The following is a 26,417-nucleotide window of genomic DNA, read 5'->3' as shown; positions in this document are numbered from 1 at the left end:
TTAGAGAAATGCAAATCAAAACTACAATGAGATACCACCTCACACCTGTTAGATTAGCTATTATCAACAAGACAGGTAATAGCAAGTGTTGGAGAGGCTGTGGAGAAAAAGGAACCCTCATCCACTGTTGGTGGGACTGTAAAGTAGTACAACCATTATGGAAGAAAGTATGGTGGTTCCTCAAAAAACTGAAAATAGAACTACCTTATGACCCAGCAATCCCTCTACTGGGTGTATACCCCAAAAACTCAGAAACATTGATACGTAAAGACACATGCAGCCCAGTGTTCATTGCAGCATTGTTCACAGTGGCCAAGACATGGAAACAACCAAAAAGCCCCTCAATAGAAGACTGGATAAAGAAGATGTGGCACATATACACTATGGAATACTACTCAGCCATAAGAAATGATGACATTGGATCATTTACAGGAAAATGGTGGGATCTTGATAACATTATATGGAGTGAAATAAGTAAATCAGAAAAAACCAAGAACTACATGATTCCATACATTGGTGGGACATAAAAATGAGACTAAGAGACATGGACAAGAGTGTGGTGGTTACTGGGAGCAGGGGGAGGGAGGGCGTGGGAGGGAAGGAGGAAGAGGGGAAGGGGGAGGGGGAGGGCACAAAGAAAACTAGATAGAGGGTGACGGAGGACAAGCTGACTCTGGGCGATGGGTATGCAACATAATTTAATGACAAGATAACATGGACATGTTTTCCTTGAATATATGTACCCTGATTTATTGATGTCACCCCATTAACATTAATAAAAATTTATTTTAAAAAATAATTCAGTTTGTTAATTGTACTGTCCATCGTGTTGACTCCCATTTTTATCCAGAGGCATCCCTCTTGGCATCTCCATCCTTCAGCTTCAATCTCTGCTGGCTCCTCTGCCGTATGACTCTGATTCGGGAGCTTTATTCCATTCCTGAGTTATCACCTCTGTTTTCCAAACCTCCCGTTCTCCTCCTTTATGGTTTATATCCTCATTTTTCTGGAGTACATACTTTAGTATCTCCCTCAGAAACTGTATGTGGAGGTAAATTCTGTCAGCCCACGTTTGCTTAACTTCACTTTCACTTAATTAGTAATCTGGCTAAAATTCTAGTTTCAAAATAATTTTTCCTCAGGCTGTATATTCTGATGCTTTGGGTAAAATGTTCTAAAGATATCAATTAAATCCAACTAATCTAAAAAAAAAAAAAGTCAAGGCTCCATTGTTTTCTAGCATTCTGTGTTGCTAATGAGAAGTCTTATCCCAGTCTAATTTTATCTTTGAAAATATTTAGGGTTTCTCCTGGTGCATTTTGATATGAAGATTTTGTTTTTAGTTCTTTTGTTGTCTACTTGATGGGATATATCTACCTGAAGATTTGTGTCTTCTTCGGTTTAAAGACATTTATTTCTATTATTTATCTGGCTATTTTATTTATTTATTTATTTATTTATTTATTTATTTATTTTCTGTTTCCTCTTTCTGAATCTCCTATTAGTTGGATGTTGTAACTCCAAGATGTCTTCTCTATTATATTCTTTGCTTAAATTTTCTACCCCTTTATCTTTCTGTTTTAAGTTCTGGGATATTTACTTAACTTTATCTTTTAGATTTTAATGTAGTTTTAATTTTAGTGATCATGTTTTCAATTTCCAGTTCTTTCTTGTTCTTGGATTATCTTTTGTTCTTCGTGGCAACTTTCTGTAGAGCTAGAATATTCTTTTTGGATGTGTGTGTCTGGAGCCACTAATTAGCGCAGGGGTCCCCAAACTTTTTACACAGGGGGCCAGTTCACTGTCCCTCAGACCATTGGAGGGCCGGACTATAAAAAAAACTATGAACAAATTCCTATGCACACTGCACATATCTTATTTTAAAGTAAAAAAACAAAATGGAAACAAATACAATATTTAAAATAAAGAACAAGTAAATTTATATCAACAAACTGACCAGTATTTCAATGGGAACTATGCTCCTCTCACTGACCACCAATGAAGAGGTGCCCCTTCCAGAAGTGCGGAGGAGGCTGGATAAACGGCCTCAGGGGGCCGCATGCAGCCCGTGGGCCATAGTTTGGGGACCCCTGAATTAGCGTTTCCTTCTGTGTGCTGACTTTTATGTTTCTTCCAGCCCAGGTTGTTCTATTTCTGTCACACATGTATTGTGTGTGCCTTTCTGCTTTTTCTCACACAGTTGGCACTCTTCCGTTGTGGGTGTGGATTCCTTGCGGTCGGTCGGGGGTGTAAGTCTGTTTTCTTGATGGGGCTCCCTCTTTGTGGGAAGCTGACGGCATCACATTGGTGAGAATGGCTGGTTCTGAGGAGGGCTTCATTTGGGTCCAAGCACCTACACTAGCAGCCCTGGTTTTCCTCGGATGGTTTATTCAAATCCTCTAGAGAAGCATGCCAAAGCTTTCTGTTCCTCCCCTTTCCCTCTTTGTCATAATCTGCGTTTTCTGTGTTCCAGACCTTTGCAGAAACCTTTCATCTACTTGAGGCGCCCCCTCCCAATCCTCTTTGCTCATAGGCATGCACCCCTGTGTCCCCTTTACTATCCTTTCAATAGAATCTGGGGAGGGGGGGCCACCAGAGGAAAGAAAATGTGCCTAACATGCCATTTTCAACAAAAAGCCCTTTAAAAATAATTTTTCTCTCATTTCAAAATGGTTACTGTACAAAACTTGGAAAATATTTAGATAAATAAGTAATAAAATGAGAAAAGATTTTTTTTATCACCCAGAAATAACACTGTAACATTTTAAAATGAGTTCCTTTTTCTATGCATCTGTGTATTTTATTTATTTTATTTTTACAACAGGACCATACCGTATGTTGTGTTTTCTAATATGCCTCTGAAAACGAAACAATCGCTTTTAAATACCTTTCCATATCACAGCCTGTTCCTGACAACATTGAAGACCTGGTATTTACTGAAAGATGTATCTTCACTTATTTAGCTAATCTGCTATTTTTAGACATTAGGTGGTTTCTAATTTTCACTATTATAAAACAGCATGTGTAGACATTTTTGGTGAACTTTTAACTCATCTCCTTGACTATTTAGTTAGATTAAAATCCTAGTAGTGGAATCTCTGAGTCTAAGTATGCGGGTCCCACCCCTGGTGTGGCAGGCAGAGGCCCCTGAGGTGGGCTCACAGGAGCTCGTGTCCCTGGCTTTCCCTTCACGCCACCTCCCTGGGGCTCCTGTCAGTTTTATTGCTAAGGCGTTATGAGCATAATTTTTGGAGTCAGACAGACCAGGGTTGAATCATGGCTTTTGCCACTTAGTAAATGTGTGACCTTAGGCTATTTTAATTAACCTCCTTGAGCACTAGTTTCCTTTTCCATAAAACGGGGGAAATAATTTTACTCTTCTGATGTGGTTGTTGTGAGGATTAAACAAGATAAAAGTACATGTAAAGCACTTAGCACAGGTCCTGTCGGGTTGAAAGTGCTCATAAATTTACCCTGATGGGGTGAGGCCACTCCTCCCCTGAGGCCTGTGCGAAGTGCCCTTCAAGGCCACATTGGAGACGCACCCACCCTCTGTGAGGCTCTCCTGCCTGGGCTGGGAGAGCGCTGTGGGCTGAGCCTGCTGTGGTTGCTCAGAGCGCATTGCGTGGCGCTGTCTGCTGTGGGTGTGTGTGGACAGAGGCAGCGACATGCCTTCTCCACCACGCTGCCCTGGGCCGTCTCCCCCATCCTCACTAACTACTGCTCATGAGTGTTCTTGGGAAGAGCGGGGATGGTGTAACCCAGTGTTGGGAGCATCGGGATTGTTCTCTGGAGTTTGTTTAGAGCCTTTCAGCAGCTCAGGAGGTTTGGATGTGGTCTCTGGCCCTGACTATTGGGGGGCACTTGCCCCCAGGAGACCTGAGCTCCAGTGTATTCAGTGGCAGCAGAGGCGGGGAACCTGCTGAACAGGCTGCAGCGGGCAGTTTGCTGAGACAGCCTGTCCAGGGTGTTGGCCGGTGGAAGGCCGAGCTGTTTGTGGCCTTGGGACCTGTGTGCAGCCTGCCAGATGCCTCCCTCACCATTATTACTTTGCACTGGGCCATGAGCAGCTTTTGTCGTCTCTGTAGGGCTCTCCTCCACCTTGCCTAACCCACAAAGGTCCCTTTCACGCCCTTGGATTCTTCCCTAGTTGCCAGGGGAGACTGAGAAGCAAGGTTTTGCAGAGCTGCAGATGGGAGGGTTTGCTTCTAGGAGGGGACCCTGAGGAGGGGTAGGGGATTCCAGGGTACCCTGCTCACCCCTCTCCCATCTGGATGTCTTTCAGGAGTCATGGCCGGCTTCAACATGGGGGGTGACCTCAGGGACCCCCCTGCCAGCATCCCCCTGGGCTCCCTGGCAGCTGTTGGCATCTCGTAAGTTCCCCCTCGGTGGCAATCAGCTGAAGAGAGGGAGAGAAGACTCCAGGCGAAAGCCGGGATGGCCCTCTTTGTTCTGGGAATGCCCCAAGTCTGACCAATCTATTTCGTATTCCAATCCTCCTTTTAACACTCACTGGGCTGGAAAATTCAAGTCTGGTGGGTTCAGACCGATTGCCCTTTCATACCCCTGCCTGGGGGAGGAGGGGCGTCATTAACCAGATCAGATCCGCATCCTTTCTTTCCTTTCTCCTCAGCCTCCTGGCCACCCCCCACCCCCACCCCCATTTTGAACTTGGAGATTTTTTTAACCATTGAGTTTCCAGGATCATGGGAAGGGCCATAACGATGAAGGGTTTTGCAGTCAGATTAGAGTTTGCATTTCAGCTCTGCCGGCGGATGGGCTGCGTGACTGAGCTATTTACATGGTTCTCTGAGCCTCCTTTTTCTTCCCTGTAAGATAGGGACAATGAAAAGATGTCTGCCCCACAGACTGTGGAGGAGATACTGTGTGTAAAGGCACATAGTAGCAACTCGGACTGATCCTCCTTCCCACAGCTAGCCTCTCTGCACCACCCCGAGGCTGTCCAGGGTCACACTGTGCCATCCACACGAGCAGGCTGGTGGCCTCGGGTCTGCTTCTGACCTAGAATCTTTTGATTTTTCTTGTACCATGACAAAAGCTCCTCTGCCGTCACTGGGTGGGTGTGACAGGCAATGAATGGGGTCACAGACGCAACATTGACTTGGAAAGTTAAAAGCGTCTGCGTGATTTTAACCATGGTATTTATGGATATTAACACATGTATCTCACAAGGGCTGCGTTCGCTCTTCGCTGGCTGTGTGGCACTATGGCCTTTAGCCAGGCACACAGCACCAGCGCATTCGGGCTGAACAGGGCACTCAGTCCTATCGGGAGGGAAAGGGAGCTGACGGAGAGAGGGAGTTGGGAGTTGGGAAGGAAAGAAAAGAAAGAACCCTGCCTTGGTTTCAGCCCTGGCTGGGAAGCCTCAGGAGGAAGCTCAGCCCATCCCCTCGCTGCCCAGAAGGGAATGAGGCCACGGGATCACGGGAGTTGCTCAAGGTCACAGGGCATCCGGGGGTGAAGCCAGGTCCCTGTGGGCCTTGGCTTGTCTGTCTATCATGTGGGAGCCAAGAAACGGCAGGACTCAGAGGCCTGGACGATCATCAGCTTCTTCTTGCGGAATGAAGGGGTGGGGGCCGCCGGTGGGCTCTGGCCCGAGTCCTGGCGACCTGGAGGCCAGCTGGGCCTCCCCACCCACTCCAGAACCTTCCATGTGTTTTTCATATTTATGCAAAAAAGAGACAAAACAATGATACTTTCTTTTTGCTAAGAAATATGCTAAGGAGGAGTACCGAAGACCCCCCCCCCCCACAGATGGATTAGAAAGGCCTCAGTACAGGCCTCTCTCCTTCCTTTGAGTCAGGTCCCTGTGGGAACCCGGAGGTTGCGTGGGGGCGGGGGTTGGGATGGGCTTGGCCGAGGGGGGGAGGGGGCAGCTCGGCTCTGCTCTTGGCTGTTTTGCAGGTGGTTTCTGTACATTGTCTTTGTCTTCCTGCTTGGTGCCATCTGCACCCGTGAGGCCCTGCGCTACGACTTCCTGATAGCTGAAAAGGTGGGTGAGTCCAGTGGTGACCAGAGGCTCTGTGCACCCGCTCATTCGTCTGTGCCCGCTAGCAAGTGGCAGCGCTCCCTTGCAGTCCCGCCTGGAATCCATGTGGTCCTGGGCCCAGGACAGAGGATGGGGGCCCCAACACAGAAAAGGCCCAGGCTCTTTTTACGGATCCCTAGAAATACGTAGCGACACCCATAAAGGCACGTGCACCCAGGTGACTAAATAGTCAAGGAAAAATTTTCAGGACAGAAATAGAATGTATCCCCAACTCAACCAGCTCTTCATTGTTGCCAGTAGCCTCACCTGCCACCCTGAGCAGAAAGTGCTGCTCACAGGAGCAGGTAAGGAGGAGGCTGATGGGCGGACAGGAGGGCAGCCAGGTGGAGGGAATGGAGGACGCCTGGCACCAGGGCGAGAGCCCGGGGCAGGCGGGGCAGGGTCCCCCTGTCCTCTGAGCACCCTGGCCCCTCGGGCTCTCCACACAGGGTGGGCCGGGTACGTGTGGCTGTACCCTCTTTGTTTCTAGAGCGGGACACCCTGTCCTGAGAAGATCAGCAAATTGTTCTCGATCCACAGCCACCCCTCAGCAGGCTCAGGCCGTGTGTTGTCAAGGACACTCATCTGGCATCTCTGGAACCCGGAGAATGAGATTGCCTGACACTTCTGGAAACCCCACCCCACCACCACCAAACCCGTACCTTCCCTTGAGTTCCTGGGGGAAAGTAGACCCTGAGATTCTGTCCTTTGTCAGAGAAGCCTAGTAGGCCAGGGAGGTTTTCTTAGTTAACTCCTGAGCATCACTGCTCATATTTTAGGGGGAATTACCCTTTTCTCTTGGCGAGGCTTTGCTGATCTTCATGGGAGGGGGCTGCTTGGGGCAACGCCAGGGCAGGAAGCTCCAGCTTGCTTTTTAGGGCTGCATTTGGACTTGATGTCCCACTAGCACAGACTCCCTTTGAAGGCAGGTGGACACTGATGTGACGGTATTTGTTTTCAGGGGTCGTGACCTCACCTTGGAGGCAGGTTTTGAAAGGGGCAGCCACTCCGGCAGTGAGAACAGGGGGCCCACCTTCCAGGGCCTCGAGGTCTTAGGGCCCCAGCTGGTGAGCAAGGTTTGCTTTCAGGGAAGGAGTCCATGGCTGGCCCTTGTTTTTGCCTACGTGCTTGCTTTCATGCTGAGCTTCATCTCCCAGGGGCCTTTTCTCTAATTGTGGAATGAAAAGCTTGGCTGCGTTAGAGGAATTAAGGGCCTCAGGGAGCAGCAGAGCCTCCAACCCGGGGAGCTGCCTGCTGCCGCCCGCGTCCTGCCAGGGCCTGACTGGTGCTGCCTGCTTCTAAGGCTGGTTCTGTTCTAGTGGGTTTCCTCCCAGAGGTCCTTTCAACCACCAGAGACTCTGATCTAGATGGAATGAGGCAAATTATCCCCTGGGCTGGGGCTCCTCCCTCCCGGCCCTCCCTTGCTTTGCAGGAAAGCTAAGATAGGTGGATGGGTGGGAGGACAGGCAGCCGGTGTCCAAGGAAGGCCAGGACAGCAAGGGAGTAAAACATCTCTGTGAAAAGCATGGGAGAGCCTCTGTGGGCGGCTAATTGTAGAAACATCCGCGGGGAAAGCTTGTTGGGAATGCCTCCTGTCCCAGATGGTGAAACAGGGTAGGCAGGTACTTGGTCGGTTGGAAGCACATGTTAAACCATGCCTGGCAATAATATGTGGGAATGTTGTTGAGCACACACCAGAATGAGGGATGGAGAGTTAGATTTTGGAGAGGATGAGAGACACTTCCTGGAAGAGGAGTTATAAAGCCTATAAAGGGAGCAAAGATACTGTTCCTGGTTCTCAGGAGCAGACGGGCAGGTGCAACAACCAAGTAGGGCGACTCCAGAGAAGCAGCGCCTGTGCGCCCGCCGCGGGGAGGACCAGGCGGGATTTCTCCTTACAGCCTCGACCCTGGCATTTCTCTGTTCCTGCGCTCTGGGGTCCCTCCTTGGGACTGGCTCGGCCGCCATAGCCGGTACCATAACCAGGCAGTAAGCTGGGCTGCAGTTTTACAAACAGTCTTCAGAGAATGGGAAGGTGCAACGTACAGAGGTTGGGAGGTACCATGCCCAGTCTTATGTGGGCACTTGATACACCCAACCACCCCGGTGTGGTTTTAATGAGCTGTCCATCTCGGTGTCACGCCGTGGCTGTGGCCTCGGTGGTGAGCTCTCCTGGGCTCTGAGGAAGCAAGGCCTCTGCACCCTGGCCTGTGTGCGCAGTGGGTCTCACCTCTGGGCACACACCAGGCCCGGCCTCCAGCACAGCCCCCGGAGCAGGTTCTCGGGAGCCTCCACACACTGCACTTTCCCTGGGCGTGCTCTGCCAGGACAGTGACCTCGGTGGCCGCTGGCTGTGCAGGCTCCCTTCCACTGACCTGCAGCCGCTCGGTTCGTCTGCTTCCTTCTGGGTTTCCTGCAGTTTCTCTAATGTATGTCTAATCATTTGGTTTCCTGGCCCACGGTTTCCCTAAGGGTTTTCTTTTTTAAAGATTTATGTCCCTTTCCCACAGGAATTTCTTCCTGGCTCTTAAGTGTCAGGCTCAGTAAGGTTATGCTTTATATTGTGGGTATTGTGGGTGGTGGCTCCAGAGTAATCTTTAAAGCACAGAGCCTGGTTTAAGGGATAGGTGCCTATTCAATGTTGACTCCCCTACATACCCATATGGGACACATTGGGAAGGGACACCTTTTTTGGTATAAATCCACCATATTTAACTAAATAGAAAAAGCTAAAAAGTAAATCCCAATATTATTTTCTTATATTATACAAAAAGGAATTGTATAAAAAACAGGTATTAGTAGGGATAAAGTTAAATAGATTAAATGATTGTATCAGAATAAACTTGTATATAGTCCAGGGGGAAAAAAACCCTGTTTTTTACACATCAAAAGGTCCAAGTCCTTTAGGAACCCCAGAGCTTGCTAACTAGCAAAGGAAGATCAGACCAAGTAGGACAAGTACCCCTGAAGCATATTTATTAAAATGGGGTACCCCAAAGAGTAATCTCTAATTATTCTTGGCTGTGACAGTCATGGTTTCACATGGTCCCAGTTGTACAGGGGAAGACGGTGGGGCGGGCCCGGCCGGCTGCTCAGCTGGCCCTCCCGGCCCAGCCTGCCTGTCCTCTGCTCTCTGTCACGGACACAGCGCTGCCTCTCAGGGAGGAAGCCTGACTCTGTTTCCTTAAGGAAAATGACTATCAAGTTAGAGAGAGAAACCACGACTGAAAGTTGAGATGTTGGTCAATTTGTTTAGTGAGGACAGTTCCAGAAAACACGGTCTATGGAAATATGACGTGAGAGTAAACTAGGGGACTGTTGAGACGTTGCTGTATTAATACATTTGGGATTGTAAGGGTTCCAGAATGTACTCCTCAATAATGTGAGAGGGCCACAAGCGTTAGATGAGGCACAGTGAGCACCTTGCAGAGGACTTCAAATTCAGTCCTTGAGGAGAAGGGGGCAGTCAGTGCATCGGTGGGATCTCTTAACGACGGCAGCTCAGGTGGGGCCTGGGACAGAATGCCGACACAGAGAGGCGGAGTTAATGATTTTCTCTAGTAGTTCCTGTGAAAGGAAACAAGGGGAATCACACCCAGATAATGTTTTGGAAAGGTAAAGAGATTTTTGTGATGGCTCAAACAGGTATATAACAGAAAGGCTTTTTCTTTTTAAAGCACATCTGCTCAAATCCTCAATTCCACCTTCCCTGGCAGTTAGCAAGTTTACAGTCCTGTATGAATAGAAAAAGTGATTAAATTCTGTAAGGGCTGGAAGCAAAGCTGTGGTTTACTGCTGTATTTGTATCTTGCCCTGTACCTAGCACTGTACCAGGCACATACTACATTCCCCCATGTATAAGACGCACCCTTTTTCGAAAAATTTGGGTCTAAAAACTGGGTGTATCTTATACAGTGGTTGCAGATTTTTTTTTAACTTGCATTTTCCGCTTTTTTGTGCTTGTTTTTGCACTCATTGTCGAAGACAGTGGTTCGTCGTCAGACACAGATGAGGACAGGCTAATGGATGGGAGTTTTGACAGTGATGAGGAGTTGTATGAATTTTATGATGACTACAACTTGAGTTCAATAATTTTATGTAATACTTTTTTTTCCCCAAATTTTGGACCCCAAAATTAAGGTGTGTCTTATACATGGGAGCGTCTTATACATGGGGAAATACAGCAACTTGTCTTCAGCAGATGTTCCCTACATGGATGGATGGTTGATAGAAGAAAAGGAAGAGACAGGATTCAAGTGGGAAAGAGATAAAATGGAATTTTTAATAATTTATCCAGACATGAGGACCAACATTTCATTGTTTTCAGAAAACCAAGTAGTAATTTTTTTAAAAAGATTGGCAAGTGAGCAGACCATCGTAAACACAGTTGACAAACTGGACGTAAACAAGTCACTCTGCCTAGACAGCCCCCTCGGGCCCCAGCCCGGGCTCCGCAGGAGTCCCCGGGAGCACTGTGGGAAGGCTGGCCACAGCTGGATGTCACTGTGTCATGGCCTCCAGGTGCCAGAGACTCACCAGGTTCCTGAGGTCAGTCCCCACACCAGAAGGACACTGGCTAGAAGGACAACCAGTTTTTATAGACAGGTTTTATATGAAAAAAGTATTTTAAACACAAATATCCATGACCTTTTGGGTAAGAAGCAGTGAAATGTCTACAAGGAGAAGGCATGCCTGACTGGTCTGGAGAATTCTGAGAGGGAAGAATGCAGTGGGTACAGTGTCCTGCGCCCTGTGGTCCTCACCCTGGCTGCACGTTGGAATCACCCGGAGGCTTCTGAGAAGCCGGTGACATCTGTGCCCTGCCCCATGCTAATTACAGTCTAGTCTCTGGCATGATTCTAATGTCTAGCCAGAGTGGAGAACTACTGAGGCAGTTCTCAGAAACCTTTGGATAAAATGTTATCACAAGATGTACGTTTAAAATCAGCCAGCATAGGATACATTTGGGAGCAAAGACAGAAGCAAAGGTCATAGATGAATGATCACATCTCAGAGTAGATCGAGTATTGATAATGGGGCCAGTTTATCTAACCATTTTGTAAGATCCCCAGGGCGTGAATCACAGTGAGGTTGTAAAGCTTCATGAATTTGGCTGGCACTTGCTAGGCCCAGTTTGCTGGACTCCATTAGGTGAGGTAGAGAGGGGACAAGATGTATGAGACTCAGATCTGCCCCTAAGAACTTACGGTGCACTAGCAAGATAAGCCATGAACATAATTAACTGTACCATGGGGTTATAATCAGTGGTGGGACTCAGCAGGTTCTCACTGGTTCAGCAAAACTGATACATATACATATACTTCCCATCAAGAATTGTGACTGGTGCAGGTTTCTGGAAAGATACCTAACCAAGGCCCTGCGTTCTGTGTAGTTTGATGCCATTGATGTGGCGCATTGTAAGCAAGAAAGTAAAAAATGGGGTCAGATGAGTCTTCTGGACTCATTACCTGGAACTTGTTGGAAAGCCAAAGTCTTGGGCCCTACCCCAGGGGTAAGTGGCATACTGAAAATTAAATCTAACCCGTCTTAATTGTTGGGCAGATGAGCACTTGCAATACACAGTTCTGGCAATTGTGCCTAAAGCAAAGTAGAATGGAGAAGCGCATCTCAAATAAATAATCAAGGAAACAGACTTCCCTGGGGTCCAGCTCAGGAGGCTGGGGTGGATCACGACAAACAGCCTCACAGACTCACAGTGGCTTGGCCAGCAGCACTCATCTTGTACAAGCTGACACCAAGCAGTAGAGCTACGCTCTCTCTTATTCTGTGGGTGCCTTGTGGGCCATGGGAGTCATGGATCTCATTCATTCATCCAGCATTTCTAGTTCTGTGTCGGCACCAAGTATACTAGGATAAACGAGCTAGACAGCCTGTGGAAATGAAGCCAGCGGAGGAGACAGTGAACTAGGTGCCCTGAATCTCACACGGAGGTGCTGCAAGGCCCAAAATGCAGCCACTGTTGTGAGGGGCTTGGGAGTGGCTACATGGAGGAGGGGAGGGTAGTGCTGAGCCTTGCAGCACAGTTGGGAGTTTAATGGATAATGAATAGATTAAAGATGTGGACAGAGGGTTCCAGCAGGCAGGGAAATCACGCGGACAGAGGGAGTGTTCAGGGAAGAGGGCTGGGAGGACCGCAGACTAGGAAGGGCCTCAGATGTCAGGGACGTGGGGAGCCATTGGTACTTTTGCAGCAGGGGCATGGATGGCCAGATTTGAGTTTAGAGAGGTCTCCCTGGTAGAGGCTAAGGGATGATCCCGTGTGGGCACTGCCTAGAGGCAAGAGGCCAGTTAACATTGTTGTTGGCCAGTGGTTCTCAGAGCATTGTCCCCAGACCCTCAGCATCAACATTACCTGGAACTTGTTGGAAAGCCCAAGTCTTGGGCCCTACCCCAGACCTGCAGAGTCAGAGACTCGGAGGTGGTACCCAGAACTCCGTGTCCCCACGCCCTTCCGGTGCACACTCAGTGTGAGAACCTCTGTGCAGTCCAGACCAGGTGTGATGGTGGCTCAGACGGAAATGGTGGCAGTGCAGAGGAAGGGTGGGGCAGATACGGGCAATCTGTCTGAGACGTCGAATCTACAGGACTAAGGCTAGACGGGTGCAGGCGGGTGGGCACCAGGAAGCAGAAAGGAGTTGGAGCAGGGTCTGTCACTGGGTAATGGGACTGCTTCCCATACAGGTGTCCCTGGTGGGCTTCCTGTTCCTCTTGGGCTTGTACATCTCCTCCCTGGCCTCCTGTATGGGGGGCCTCTACGGAGCCCCCCGGATCCTGCAGTGCATCGCCCAGGAGAAAGTGGTTCCCGCGCTGGCCTGTCTGGGGCAAGGGGTGAGTAACCTTTTTCTTTTCTTTTCTTTCTTTTTTTTTTTGACAAATGTCCATTTTTCCATGAACCTGATTGTTGGTGAAAATTGCTCAAGGTTTCCTGGTTAGAGCCACTGGTCACGTTCTCCAGGGTGGGGAGAAACAAGAGGGCAGAGGTCATTTCTTTCACCCCTGTCCTCTGGCTGCCTGAGGCTGGGGCCAGTCAGACAAGTGTTTGTCAGTGTCACAGCCGGGACAGCTAACTGCCCTCCAAACATCTTGGGCCCTGCACAGAGGGAAAGGGGGGAACATTCCTTAATAGCTGTAAATTTGGGATCCCTCACATTTAGCATGGAAGAAAGAATCTCTTGGTGAGGAGGGGTGATGGTCCTGGCAACTCTAACTCTGCCCACGAGTCCTCCTTCCCTTTGGGGTTGCTTTATGATTTCTCACACATCTAACTTCTGGGCTCCCTACTAGCCATCATGGCCCAAACCTTACTGGATTCAGTACGGCTCAGCTGAGCCACAGAATGGTCAAATGAGACATTCTCCAAACTGAGGGGATGACAAGAGAGGAAAGAACAGAACCATCTTGTCAGTAATGCGGTTTGCAAGCTATAGTTCCTCTCCGTGTGTTGGAGAAGCACAGAGGCCTGCCAACCCCTCTCCCTTTCCGAGCCTCCCTCTGGGTGAGGGCCATGTGGTTGCAAGTCATCCTTAATTATTCCCTTCACCAACCCCACTTCTTATCCCTCAGTCAGAATGGACTGGGCAGAATAATCACTATCATCCCTGTACCTTCCATGTGGTGTATGCCTTTTATTTCATTTTAATTCCACTTATTCTTATTAGGTAATACATACACAGGCTTCAAAAACTAAAAGTGATGTAAAAAGGTATACACTGAGAAATTTTTTCTCTTATCATGAATCTTTTTATCTCTTTTTCCAACTGCACCAATGCCCTATCCGGAGTTATTTTTGTTAGTTTTGTATGACTCCCTCTCTCTATTTTATTCAAAGATAGAGTTTTACATATATTGTTACACACCTTGCTTTTCTTCATGTAAGATAGCTTAGAAATCTATCTTTTCATATGGATGTAGAGAGAACTTTCTCATTCTTTTACTTTATCATGGGGATATACCATAGTTCATTTAACCAGTTTCCTATGAATTGACCCTTGTGTTGCTTCTACTAAACAGAGCTACAAAAAAATAATATATCTCTCTCTCTCTCTCTCTCTCTCTCTCTTTCTCTCTGTGTGTGTGTGTGTGGTGTAATTTTGTATATGTGTCATTATATCTATAGGATACATTTTCATGAGCCGGTTTGCTGGGTCAGAGGGTAAATGTATTTTTAATTTCTTTTCTTTTTTTTTGTATTTTTCTGAAGCTGGAAACGGGGAGAGACAGTCAGACAGACTCCCGCATGCGCCCGACCGGGATCCACCCAGCACGCCCACCAGGGGCGAAGCTCTGCCCACCAGGGGGCGATGCTCTGCCCCTCCGGGGCGTCGCTCTGTCGCGACCAGAGCCACTCTAGTGCCTGGGGCAGAGGCCAAGGAGCCATCCCCAGCACCCGGGCCATCCTTGCTCCAATGGAGCCTTGGCTGCGGGAGGGGAAGAGAGAGACAGAGAGGAAGGAGAGGGGGAGGGGTGGAGAAGCAAATGGGCGCTTCTCCTATGTGCCCTGGCCAGGAATCGAACCCAGGACCTCTGCACGCCAGGCTGACACTCTACCACTGAGCCAAACTGCCAGGGCCAGTATTTTTAACTTCAATAGATATAGCTAAAACAGCTTCCATGGGATTTCTATCATTTTGTATTTCTACCAGCAATGTATATGAATTCCTGTTTCCTTACAGCCAGTGCCACTCTTAGACTTCGGCCAAAAGTCCCTGCTTTATAGGACTCTATTCTGGTTCTTGGGGTAAAAAGTTCATGAGGCCAAGGGGACATGCCCAGCTGGATCCCATGCCCCCCACAGTCCAGGGATGCTGCACCTTGGAATTCCCTGCCAAGACGTCCCCCAGCCCACATCCAGGATCTGCTGCTTTCCTGGGTCTGTCGTCTCCAGGGCCGGGGTGTGGGCCGGAAGTACACAAGTGGGTCCTTCACCGTGTGGTCTGGGAAGGGAAGGGGCGTGGGCTGGGCACAGAGGCTGTGCAAGGCTGTCCGGCCGCGAGAGCTCTGCGGAACACGAGAACTCTGAACCAGCCTTCCCCATCTCCTGAGGCTGTGCTTGCCAAGGAGAGGCTAGAACAAATTCAGTTTAACAGTTTGTTAGCTTGGTTTATAATTGTAAATATTTAGACATAGGATGTGTGGACTACCATTTGCACTCTTACCCCAGGCACTGCAGTGCTAGCAATGGACTCATCCCACAACTCACCGTCAAATATGAGTTTTTGCCAATTGTGTAGTGAGAAATGGCATCTTAGGGTGTTTGTGGTTTATCGTGCTACTCTTATTATGAATGAGGTAGAACACCTTCTCAGTCATTTGTATATATTTTTCTGTAATTGTCAGTCTTCTTCTCAATTGCTAAAAGCTTTTTGTTTGGAAGATTAATTTTTGTGATATGGGTTACAAGAATTTTCTCTGATTTTTCAGTTGCTTTTAAACTTTGAAAGCTTCTTTAAAGCTTCTTTACAAATGATTAAATTTTATTAGTACCTTTTTTATGGAGAGGAAAAGAAACTTTAAAATTTTTTTGAGATTTATTTAATATACAGGAATGGTTATGAAACCAATGTGGACAGTTTAAAGACTAACCGTGAAGTGAACATCTTTGTACCTCTACCCAAGACACAAACGCCCCCCTTCACACTCTCTCTCTGCTCAGAGCCCCGTCCATCTCACTGTGGAAGCCACCGTCCTGACTTCTGTGATAATAGTACTTCTTACTTTCTTTGTAGTTTTGCTCAGGAGTTGACGAAGTTTTCTGAAAACGGCCAAAGAATAAATAAATGTTTTACATTTTTTAGGCCCCACGGTCTCTGTCACAACTCAACTCTGTCATTGTAGCTCAAAAGTGGGCACAGACAATACGAATGGGATAAGTGTGGCTATGTTCCAGAAAGACTTTATTTATGGGGCACTAACATGAGAATTTCATGTAATTTTCATATGTCACAAAATATTACTCTTCTTTTGATTCCCCCCACCCCCCGCCCCAGCTGCTTGAACATGTAAAACCATTCTTAGCTCTTGGGCATACATAAACAGATGGTGGCCACATCTGGCCCAGGGGTCATAGTTTGCCAGCTCCGTAGTTTGCCAGTCCATCTGCATCGCTAAACAAAATCACTTAGTTTTGTCTGTTTTCTAACTCTATATAAATGTGGCATGCTTCTTGTACTAAACACTGTTTTATGAGAATCATCCACATTTTAGCTGTAGCAGCAGTTTGTTTATTATCACCCCAATGCAGCATTTCCTCATTTGCTCCAGTTTATTTATCCATGTGGCTGTTGATGGCCATTGGGGCCGTTCCAATTTGGGACTATTACAGACAGTGCAATGAACATTCTTGTCCTTGCAGACTGGTGCACACGGGCACTTCTTTCAGACTACATGCCCATCAGTGCAGCTGCTAAACTGTAGGGTCTCTGTATCTTCCCTTAGTAGATAATGCAAACATCTTTTTCCACGTGGTTGTACTAATTTATACTTCTTTTTCAGCAGAGGATAAACATTCCCATTTATCTATATTCTTGCCAACACTTGATATTTAAATTTTTAAAAATTTATTGATTTGAGAGATAGCAAGAGAGAGAAATATTGATTTGTTGTTCCACCTATTTATGCATTCATTGGTTGATTCTTGTACGTGCCCTGACTGGGAATGGAAACCACAATCTTGGTGTATCAGGAACACTCTAACCTAGTGGTCCCCAACCCTGGGCCACGGACCAGTACCGGTCCGTGTGGGCCATTTGGTACCAGTCCACAGAAAAAGAATAAATAACTTACATTATTTCCGTTTTATTTATATTTAAGTCTGAGTGATGTTTTATTTTTTTAAAATGACCAGATTCCACTGGTTGGCTCAGTGGTAGAGTGTTGGCCTGGTGTGCAGGAGTCCTGGGTTCGATTCCTGGCCAGGGCACACAGGAGAAGCACCCATCTGCTTCTCCACCCCTCCCCCTCTCCTTCCTCTCTGTCTCTCTCTTCCCCTCCCGCAGCCAAGGCTCCATTGGAGCAAAGTTGGTCCGGGTGCTGAGGATGGCTCTGTGGCATATTCTAATATGCGCTAGAATGGCTCTGGTTGCAACAGAGCAACGCCCCAGATGGGCAGAGCATCGCCCCCTGGTGGGCATGCCGGGTGGATCCCGGTTGGGCGCATGCAGGAGTCTGTCTGACTGCCTCCCCGTTTCCAACTTCAGAAAAATACCAAAAAAAAAAAAAAAAAAAAAAAAGACCAGATTCCCTCTGTTACATCCGTCCAAGACTCACTCTTGATGCTTGTCTAGATCACATGATACCTTTATCCGTCCCGCCCTAAAGGCCGGTCTGTGAAAATATTTTCTGACATTAAACCGGTCCATGGCCCAAAAAAGGTTGGGGACCACTGCTGTAACCAACAGAGCTACCTGGCCAGGGCTGATATTATTAATTTAATTTTACCAATCTGGCGGGTATCTAATAGTATCTCATTACAGTTTTGATTTGCATTTTCCTGATTACAAAATGAGATTGGGCATCTTTAATATGTTTAGTAGGCACCCTTTTGCTTATTTTTTTAGTGGGTTGTCTGTCTTTTTCTAATTATTTTGTGGGAATTTTTTCGGTTTAATCTGGCTGACCCTTAGTCAATTATACAGGGTGGACAAAAGTGGATTTACAGTTGTTAAGTATACAAAACACAGAGTTTATTCTTGTATTATTACTCATTAATTATTGTATTCTAACTGTGAACCTATGTTTGCTCACCCTTGTCTGTTTTGCAAATAACTTTCCCCATTGTGTGGCTTGTGTTTCATTTCTTTATGGTGTCTGTCGGCGAACAGAAGTTCACGTTTGACTATTCTATCTCTTTTTTTTTTTTCTTTCCAAATATTTTGTTTATTGATTTTTTAGAGAGAGAGGAGTGAGAGAAAGAGACAGAGAGAGAGAGAAGGGGGAGGAGCAGGAAGCTTCGACTCCCATATGTGCCTTGACCGGGCAAGCCCAAGGTTTCGAACCGGCGACCTCAGTGTTTCAGGTTGACGCTTTATCCCACTGCGCCACCACAGGTCAGGCGACTATTCTATCTCTTTATGACCGACCTTGATTACAGTCCTGGCCTGGACCACTAGCATTTCCTCCGGCACATCTAAGACCCTCCTTGTGAGTTCTTTTTAGTTTCTAAAGATTTACTTTATTCTTAGCATTTTTATTGTTAGAATATGCTAAACATTTATAACTATACCAAAAAAATACCAAATGAACCGTAATTCTCAAAACAATAAAACTGTATTTTTACTCTTTTTTTAAAGACTTTTACTCTGACATTCTAGGGAAAGTATATATTTCAGGTCAATAGGGGCTCTGATGCTTGGAGACTCAGGCTGATGATGACTTTGCCATCTTCATCCTGTGACTGAAGGCTGCTTCCTGTCTGGCCCTTAGGACGGGGACACACCAGAAGGGACACCTGTGGGAGGTCTCCAGGTCAGAGCTGGAAGTGCCCTTCACACCACAGAGTGCTGTCAGTACAGGAGGTGAGGGCAGTGGTTACACACCAGGAGGGACACCTGTGGGAGGTCTGCAGGTCAGAGCTGGAAGTGCCCTTCACACCACAGAGTGCTGTCAGTACAGGAGGTGAGGGCAGTGGTTACACACCAGGAGGGACACCTGTGGGAGGTCTCCAGGTCAGAGCTGGAAGTGCCCTTCACACCACAGAGTGCTGTCAGTACAGGAGGTGAGGGCAGTGGTTAGATCCTGTGCATATCCTGAGGGTAAATTCTTATCATCTTCGCTAATGGAGAATGAGAAAATGAGAAGAGGCCTCAAGAATTTTCCTTGACTGAACAACTGGAAGGATGGAATGTCCATTTTCTGAGATGAGAGACTGCAGAAGGAGTCACTTTGAGGGGCATAAGATTGGGGGAGGCAGCAACTTGATTTGGGGCAGTTAGGTTTGAGATCCTATTAGACAACAACTGGAAATGTTGATTGGACAGCTGAATATTTAAGTCTAGATTTGGGGAACATTTCAGGCTGGAGATTCAAATTTGAGAGTTGAGAGCATAAAGCTGGTGTTTAAAGCCATGCACCTAGCTGAGGTTACCCAGGAAGGAAGTGCAGGCAGAGAGGGGAGGGTCTGAGGATGGAGGCCAGGCTGCATTAAATGTAGCTTTCTGAGATGCGGGGGTGGCTCCGGAGCCACAGGAGCCCTCAGTGAGGAGGGAGACGAATCCAGAGCGGCGAGGTGAAGAAAGTCTTCCAGAGACCAGGGAGCGATCAGCTGGGTCAAATGCAGTCCTTAGGTCAAGGAAGTGGAGGACTGGAAAGTGACTGTTGTTTCTGGCCCAAGAACTGTGTCAGGTTCTGTGACGAATATCTTCTTTGGAGTAACAGATATATGGAGTTAGCTGCACATACTTCCCACTGCTATCCCGAAGGTCACCATACCCACCTCCTTCACTAACAGGTGTGTGTGTGTGTGTTTGTGTGTGTGTGTGAGAGAGAGAGAGAGAGAGAGCATGTGCATGTCTGTGAGCATGGCATGTGTGTGTTTAGCATCAGAATTTCCCCACCTTGGCCACCAATGATTCTCCTATGTCTTCTGGGGTTGGCTACTCCCCTACAGTCATTTCCCCACTAGAGTGTGGGAAGAATCAGCTTTCCATCCGTTTGTTTTCCAAAGCTGGTATTAAAACAAAATTAAAGACCGAAGGAGAAATACGTGGGAAGTCCAAGTTCTTAACTAATACCCCCTATTAATAGTTACTAAGACAACTGATACCCATGTGTGTTAGGAGCCCACTGCATGTCAGTGACATGCCTAGTGCTTTATACATGTTAACTGATCCCACAATAATGCCATAGGTTGATATTATTATCCTAATTTTGTAAGTGAACAGTTACCAACATTCCAAGGGTCATATGGGAGAAGTGGTTTATGAGTTGTGTTTCTATCATATAATGTGATTTTCTTCTGAAGTTTCATAGCATGTTATTTTTGTTTGAGCAGAAAGGGCCAAATAAAACACCCGTTGCTGCCATCTGCCTGACCAGCTTGGTGACCATGGCCTTTGTTCTTGTGGGTCAGGTGAATGTTCTGGCTCCCATTGTCACCATCAACTTCTTGCTGACATATCTCGCGGTGGATTACTCTTACTTCTCCCTCTCCATGGTTTCCTGCGGCCACCCCCAGGGGCCCGAGGCTACGCACAGGGATGACATGGGAGCTCTCCGCTGCTCTGAGCACCTGCCGTTGGTAAAGGCTCCAAGTTATGGCTCCGAGGGCAATGCCCAAAGCCTCTCTGAGGGCACTCTGCTAGAATTCACCAGAGACATGGACCAGCTCCTCCAGCTTACCCGGATGCCTGAGAGTAGCCAGGCTAGGCCGGGAGAAGGTGACAGGATTCCAGAGCATCAGAAGAGGAAATGCAAGAAGGCCACCAAGCAAACCCTACAAGATAGCTTCCTCTTGGACCTCAAGTCACCAGCTTCCTTCTCTACCAAAGACCCTGATGGATTGCCCAGTGCCTCCTGGGAGGGGCAGGAGTCCTACTGCCCCAAACAGAGCGCCAGGAGTGAGAGAGCTCAGCCGTGGGAAGCGTATGGAGAACAGCGTGGCCCTGAGCTGAGCAACCAGTGGAGGCCAAGTGGAGAAGGTGCGTGCTCAGAAGTCATACAATTTGGGGTGACTGCTGGCTGCCTTGCCAACTCAGTTATCACGAACCTCTTTCAAGTCCTTAGCCAGTTCACTTTAAGCTGGCTTTAAAACCCCTGTTAATTTTGTTTTACATTTATTTTAAAAGATATATTCAGGCATCAGCTGGGTTTGTAATTCTACTGTTATAGATAGTTGATCTTTTTTTAATTTTATTTTTTTTAATGGGGCGACATCAATAAATCAGGATACATATATTCAAAGATAACAAGTCCAGGTTATCTTGTCTTTCAATTATGTTGCATACCCATCATCCAATAGATAGTTGATTTAAAACAGAAATTTCTACCTACTCCTATATGTGGGAGCCATTGCTATTAAAATAGAATATTAATTTTGTTTTACTCAAAAATCGGCTGAGGTATAAAGCCCATGTGAATGAAACTGATTTTTTTTTTTTTCAAGAGAAGTGGAAGTGTGTGGTGACAAGCTGCCTAGAAGGACTCGGTCTGTTTTGTCTGTGGCAGATGACTGTCCCAAAGCAGGCAAGAGGGGGTGGGGAGAAGGTGGCGAAAGGGGCACGGCTCTACTTCGCTCTCAGCCCTGCAGACGGGGACACAGGGGGACTCTCAGAGAGACTTACAGGGCCTGAGGAATGCCAAGAGAGACAGAACTTATAACTTCTGAGTCTTCCATATTTTTAGTACTTGACCTAAGTTATTTTATGTTATATGATAAATATTAGCGTTTTCCATTTTACCAACGAAGACCCTGAGGCCCAGCGAGGTCACAGAGAAGTCCTAGAGCTAACACTTTCCACAGCTGGACAGCACACCCAGGTCTCCCTGCCTGGGAAGCCCAGGGCTTCCCTTTACATCACCCAGCCCCTGGAGATCTGTGGGGACCAGAGGGCACAGAGGAGGCGACCAAGGGACGTGGAAGGAGATGTCTAAAATGAACGTTTTATATTCTCCCACATACCCACCTTTTCTCCTTTAGCTCCAAGTTGGTGTGAGGTGTTTATAGTGAGAGCATTAGTAAAAATTTTAAATTATTTTATTTTGATCAAAGTAATAAGTGTACAGTGTGTCTGTAAAGTCATAGTGCACTTTTTTTTTTTTTTTTTTTTTTGTATTTTTCTGAAGTTGGAAACGGGGAGGCAGTCAGACAGACTCCCACATGCGCCCAACCGGGATCCACCCGGCACGCCCACCAGGGGGCGATGCTCTGCCCATCTTGGGGTGTCGCTCTGCTGCAACCAGAGCCATTCTAGTGCCTGAGGCAGAGGCCACAGAACCATCCTCCGCGCCCGGGCCAACTTTGCTCCAGTGGAGCCTTGGCTGTGGGAGGGGAAGAGAGAGACAGAGAGGAAGGAGAGGGGGAGGGGTGGAGAAGCAGATGGGCACTTTTCCTGTGTGCCCTGGCTGGGAATTGAATCCGGGACTCCTGCACTCCAGGCCAACGCTCTACTACTGAGCCAACCGGCCAGGGCCCATGGTGTACCATTGACTGGTCACAGGAAAGCAAGAAAAGACGATAGAAATGTGAAATCTGCACCAAATAAAAGGAAAACTCCCAGTTTCATACCTATTCAGTGCAGTTCGATGTGGGCTCATGCACAGATTTTTTAGGGCTCCTTAGGTAGCTATCCTGTATAGCCTCTACAGACTCGTCACTGGCTGATGGCCTACCAGAACAGGGTTTCTCCACCAAACTGCTGGTTTCCTTCAACTGCTTATCCCACCAAGTAATGTTATTCCTATGTAGTGGCGCTTCGTTATAAACGCGCCGATATTCACGTTGCACTTTGGTCATGGATTCGAATTTAGTGAGCCACAGAACACACTGAACTTTCCTCTGTACCGTCCACATCTCGACTGGCATGGCTGTGGGCTGCTCTGCTATATACATGGTGTTACGTCATCATCTGCACATGTGCACATGCTGCCACATCATCCTACAGAAACTGGGAGGGTTTTCCTTTTATTTGGTGCAGATTTCACATTTCTATCATCTTTTGTTGCTTTCCTGTGACCAGTCAAAAGTGCACCATGACTTTATGGACACACTGTATAGTTTAATAAGTCACATAATCAGAAATAGTTTCCACTTTTTTATATTATTCCCTTTATACTTCTGTACCTCTATTCTCACCCCCCCCCCCCAGAAAACTCCACTTTCAACCCAAAAAGTGCTACTTCTGTTAACCTTAATGTTACTAAATAATATTTGTTTTGTTTTAATTTAACTCTTTATTATGGAAACTTTAAGCATATGCTAAAGGAGAGAGAGTAGCATGGTGAACCTCACGTAGCTGTTCCCAGCTTTGGTGATTGTCACATGGGACCAATTTCGTTTTTATTCTCTTTTTCCACTTTTCTTTTTTAAAAAATCATTTTCTATTTTTCAATTATAGTTGGCATACAATATTATATTAGTTTCAGGTGTAGACCCCAGTGATCAGACATTATATAACTTACTAACTGATCATCCCAATAAATCTCACTCCCATCTGACAGCACACATAGTTACTAGACTGTTACTGACTGTATTCCCTGTGCTGTACTTTGCATCCCATGACTATTCTGTAATTACCGCTCTGTCCTTCATCCCTTCAGCTTTTCTACCCCCTCCAAGTCCTCTCCCATCTGGAAACTGTCAAAATGTTCTCTCTTTCTATGAATCTGTTTCTATTCTGCTTATTTATTTGTTCTTCTTTTAGATTAAATTGTTGATAGTTATGTATTTATGGGCATTTTATTGTTCATATTTTCTACCTTTTTTTCCTTTTTCTAAAAGAAGACCCTTTCCCATTTCCTGTAATGCTGGTTTGGTGGTGATTAACTCCTTTAGCTTTTTCTTACTTGAGAAGCTCTTTATCTGTCCTTTGATTCTAAATGATGGCCTTGCTGGGTAGAGTAATCTTGGTTGTTGGTCCTTGCTTTTTATCACTTGGAATATTTCTTGCACTCCCTTCTGGCCTGCAAAGTTCCTGTTGAGAAATCAGCTGACAGTGTTATAGGAGTTTCCTTGTAGGTAACTAACTGTGTTTCTCTTGCTGCTTTTAAGATTCTCTCTTTTACACTTTAATCTCTAACCTTTTACATTGTAATGATAATATGTCTTGGTGTGGGCCTCTTTGGGTTCATTTTGTTTGGGACTTTCTGTGCTTCCTGGACTTGTATCTCTATTTCCTTTGCCAGGTTAGGGAAGTTTTCTGTCATTTTTTCAAATATGTTTTCAATTTCTTGCTCTCTCTTCTCCTTCCAACACCCCCATGATGCAAATGTTTGAAGTTGTCCCAGAGGCTCCTTACGCCATCTTCATTTTTTTTTTTTTTTTTGGATTCTTTTCTCTATTTGCTGTTCTGATAGGATGTTTTCGCTTCCTTATATTCCAAATTGCTGATTTGATTCTCAGCTTCGTGCACTGTACTATTGATTCCCTGTAAATTCTTCTTCATTTCAGTTAATGTAGCCTTCATTTCTGACTGGCTCTTTTTTTATGGTATTTACCCTTTTTATGCTGTTGAAGTTCTAAGTTCCTTGAGCATTCTTATAAGCATTGTTTTAAACTCTGTATCTGGTAACTGCTTGTCTCTATTTCATTTAGTTCTTTTGCTGGAATTCTCCTACTTTTTCATTTGGGAACTGTTTCTTTGCCTCTGTATTCTGGCTGCTTGCCTATGTTTGTTCCTTTGTACTAAGTAGAAGTGCTACATCTCCCAGAGTTGGTAGAGTGGCCTTGTGGAGTCGGCGTCCTGTAGGGCCCAGTGGTGAGCCTTCCTAGTCACCCGAGCGGGGTGTACCAGCTGTGCCCCTGTGTGGGCTGTGTGCACTGTCTTGTTGTAGTTGAGCCTTGATTGCTGTTGGCATCCCGGGGAGGGAATGACCCCCGGGCCAAGTGGCTGTGAGGACCCGCTGTGACTACAGTGGAGGATCAGCTGTGCAGAAGTCAACCCTGTGGAGGAGGACTTGCTGCAGTGGGGCTTCGGTGCTCACTGAACCTGCTCCTTGAGTGTGCTGCCCGTGGAGGCGGTAGGGCTATAATCTGGCATGATCTGAAGCTGTCCACCAGGTGCATTGGTTCTGAGACCTCCCGGGAGATACAAGGTCAGCCACTGCCTATGCCCTGCCTGGGGCCACCTGGCCTGAGCTGTACATGACTGCTATTTGTGCTGGGCTTGGAGGTGCCCAGGAGAGGCCACACTGTGAATCAAGGCCGGCTGCCGTTAGTGCTGGGCCCGGGGCCACTTAGCAAGAGGTACAGGGTACACACAGGCCACATGATGGTTGTTCGAAAGGTTTTAAGGAAGTCCAAAGCATGAAGCAGGGGAGGCCATTTGTATGGAAAAGTCATTGGAAATGCCACAAGTTGGGCAGGCTGCTGTCTCAGGAAACAGTTTGAGTGAGGCTGATGGAGACTCAGATATGGCGTCCACCTGCCTGCTCTGTGGGGGTCTCAGGAAAGGAACATGGCCTCTGCCAGCACTTTTGTTTCTTACCTTAATGCCAGACAATTCCGTTCCTTCCTGTATGTCCCTGGTTCTTCGCACTGGAGCTCAGAGCCAGTGAGTCTGTGTAAGTCTGTGGGCAGGTCCTTTAAGAGGAACTGCCTGGGACTCCAGCAGCCCTCTGTCTTCCTCAGCCACAATCCCTGCTGGTTTTTACAGCCAGAAGTTATGGGAACTTCTCTTCCTGGCTCTGGAACCCAGGGCTTGGGGACCTAGTAATGGGCAGGGACCTCTCGCTCCTGGGGGGGGGGGGGCTCTGCAGATGAGATATATCCCTCCCAATTTTTATCCACTGGACCATGGGTGTGGGACCAGCCTGTTTCTGATCTCCACCCTTCCTACCAGTCTCCATGTGGCTTTTCTTTAAATCCCTAGCTGTAGACTTCTAGTCAGCTAGATTTCAGGTGGTTTGGAATGATGGTTGTCCTGTGGTGTAGTTGTAATTTTGATGTGGTTGTGGGAGGATTCAAGTACTGCCTTTACCTATGCTGCCATCTTGATGGGAGGTCTCCTACGTAATATATATGTATTGCTACTTACTTTTCAGTGTCAGTGTTGGATATCATCTTTTGACTTCCCATTATCATAAATGGAGATTTAACCCATTTAAGCCACTCCCACTTCTCATTCAATGTCCCAGTGTAATTATATCGGTTTTGATTAACTTGATATCTAGTATTCATATTATCACAATTAAGTAAATACTGCTTAACTCTCAGCCTTGTACTATACTATGATTACATTTCCTCTTTTGTCCAACATTTTCTGTTCCCTGGAGTTAACAACTGCATTGGTTTTCGTTTGCTCTTTTTTCTTGGTCCTTAGTTTTTCTCTAAATGCTCTGGCAGATGTGTCAAAGGCCTCTCAGTGTTGTTTACCAGATGCTTTAATTCTTCAGAGATGTATCACACGCCTTTGCTTTCCCCTCTGTTCCACTGTCTGTTCTAGACTGTTCCGGGCCCTGCTGCAAGGCTGTTGCTGTCTTGCAGTTCCTCTTTATCCCACTCTTGTGTTGGATCCAGGGAATAAGACATTTCTTTGGATCCGGGGTTCAAAACATTTCTTGGGTACAATATTATAATAGACTTTTTGCCCCCTCTTTTTTCTCTCCCAGCATTGAGCGACCTCCCTATGTTTGAAGAGTTTCCAATGTTATGAGTCTTGGTGGGCGGCAAAGCAGGGCTTTCACACTCAAAATGTCA

The 26,417-nt window shown here is 46.8% G+C and overlaps 1 protein-coding gene across 5 annotated transcripts in view; it reads left to right on the top strand.

Annotated features, from left to right (window-relative positions):
- SLC12A8 (solute carrier family 12 member 8) overlaps positions 1-26,417 on the top strand; it is a 174,108-nt gene that overhangs the window by 107,726 nt on the left and 39,965 nt on the right. For 4 of the 5 annotated variants that reach the window (XM_066241463.1, XM_066241462.1, XM_066241459.1 and 1 more), the window contains 4 exons: positions 4,286-4,373; positions 5,926-6,013; positions 12,752-12,898; positions 20,058-20,703. In XM_066241463.1, the coding sequence (XP_066097560.1) occupies positions 4,286-4,373; positions 5,926-6,013; positions 12,752-12,898; positions 20,058-20,703 (969 nt within the window). The remainder of the gene's footprint in view (positions 1-4,285; positions 4,374-5,925; positions 6,014-12,751; positions 12,899-20,057; positions 20,704-26,417) is intronic. The other variant, XM_066241461.1, reaches the window with a different exon arrangement.

Source organism: Saccopteryx bilineata, chromosome 8 (genome assembly GCF_036850765.1).
Source record: "Saccopteryx bilineata isolate mSacBil1 chromosome 8, mSacBil1_pri_phased_curated, whole genome shotgun sequence".
NCBI classification, from domain to species: Eukaryota; Metazoa; Chordata; class Mammalia; order Chiroptera; family Emballonuridae; genus Saccopteryx; species Saccopteryx bilineata.
The sequence above is the reverse complement of the archived record's forward strand: the minus strand, read 5'-3'. Positions and strand labels throughout refer to the sequence as shown.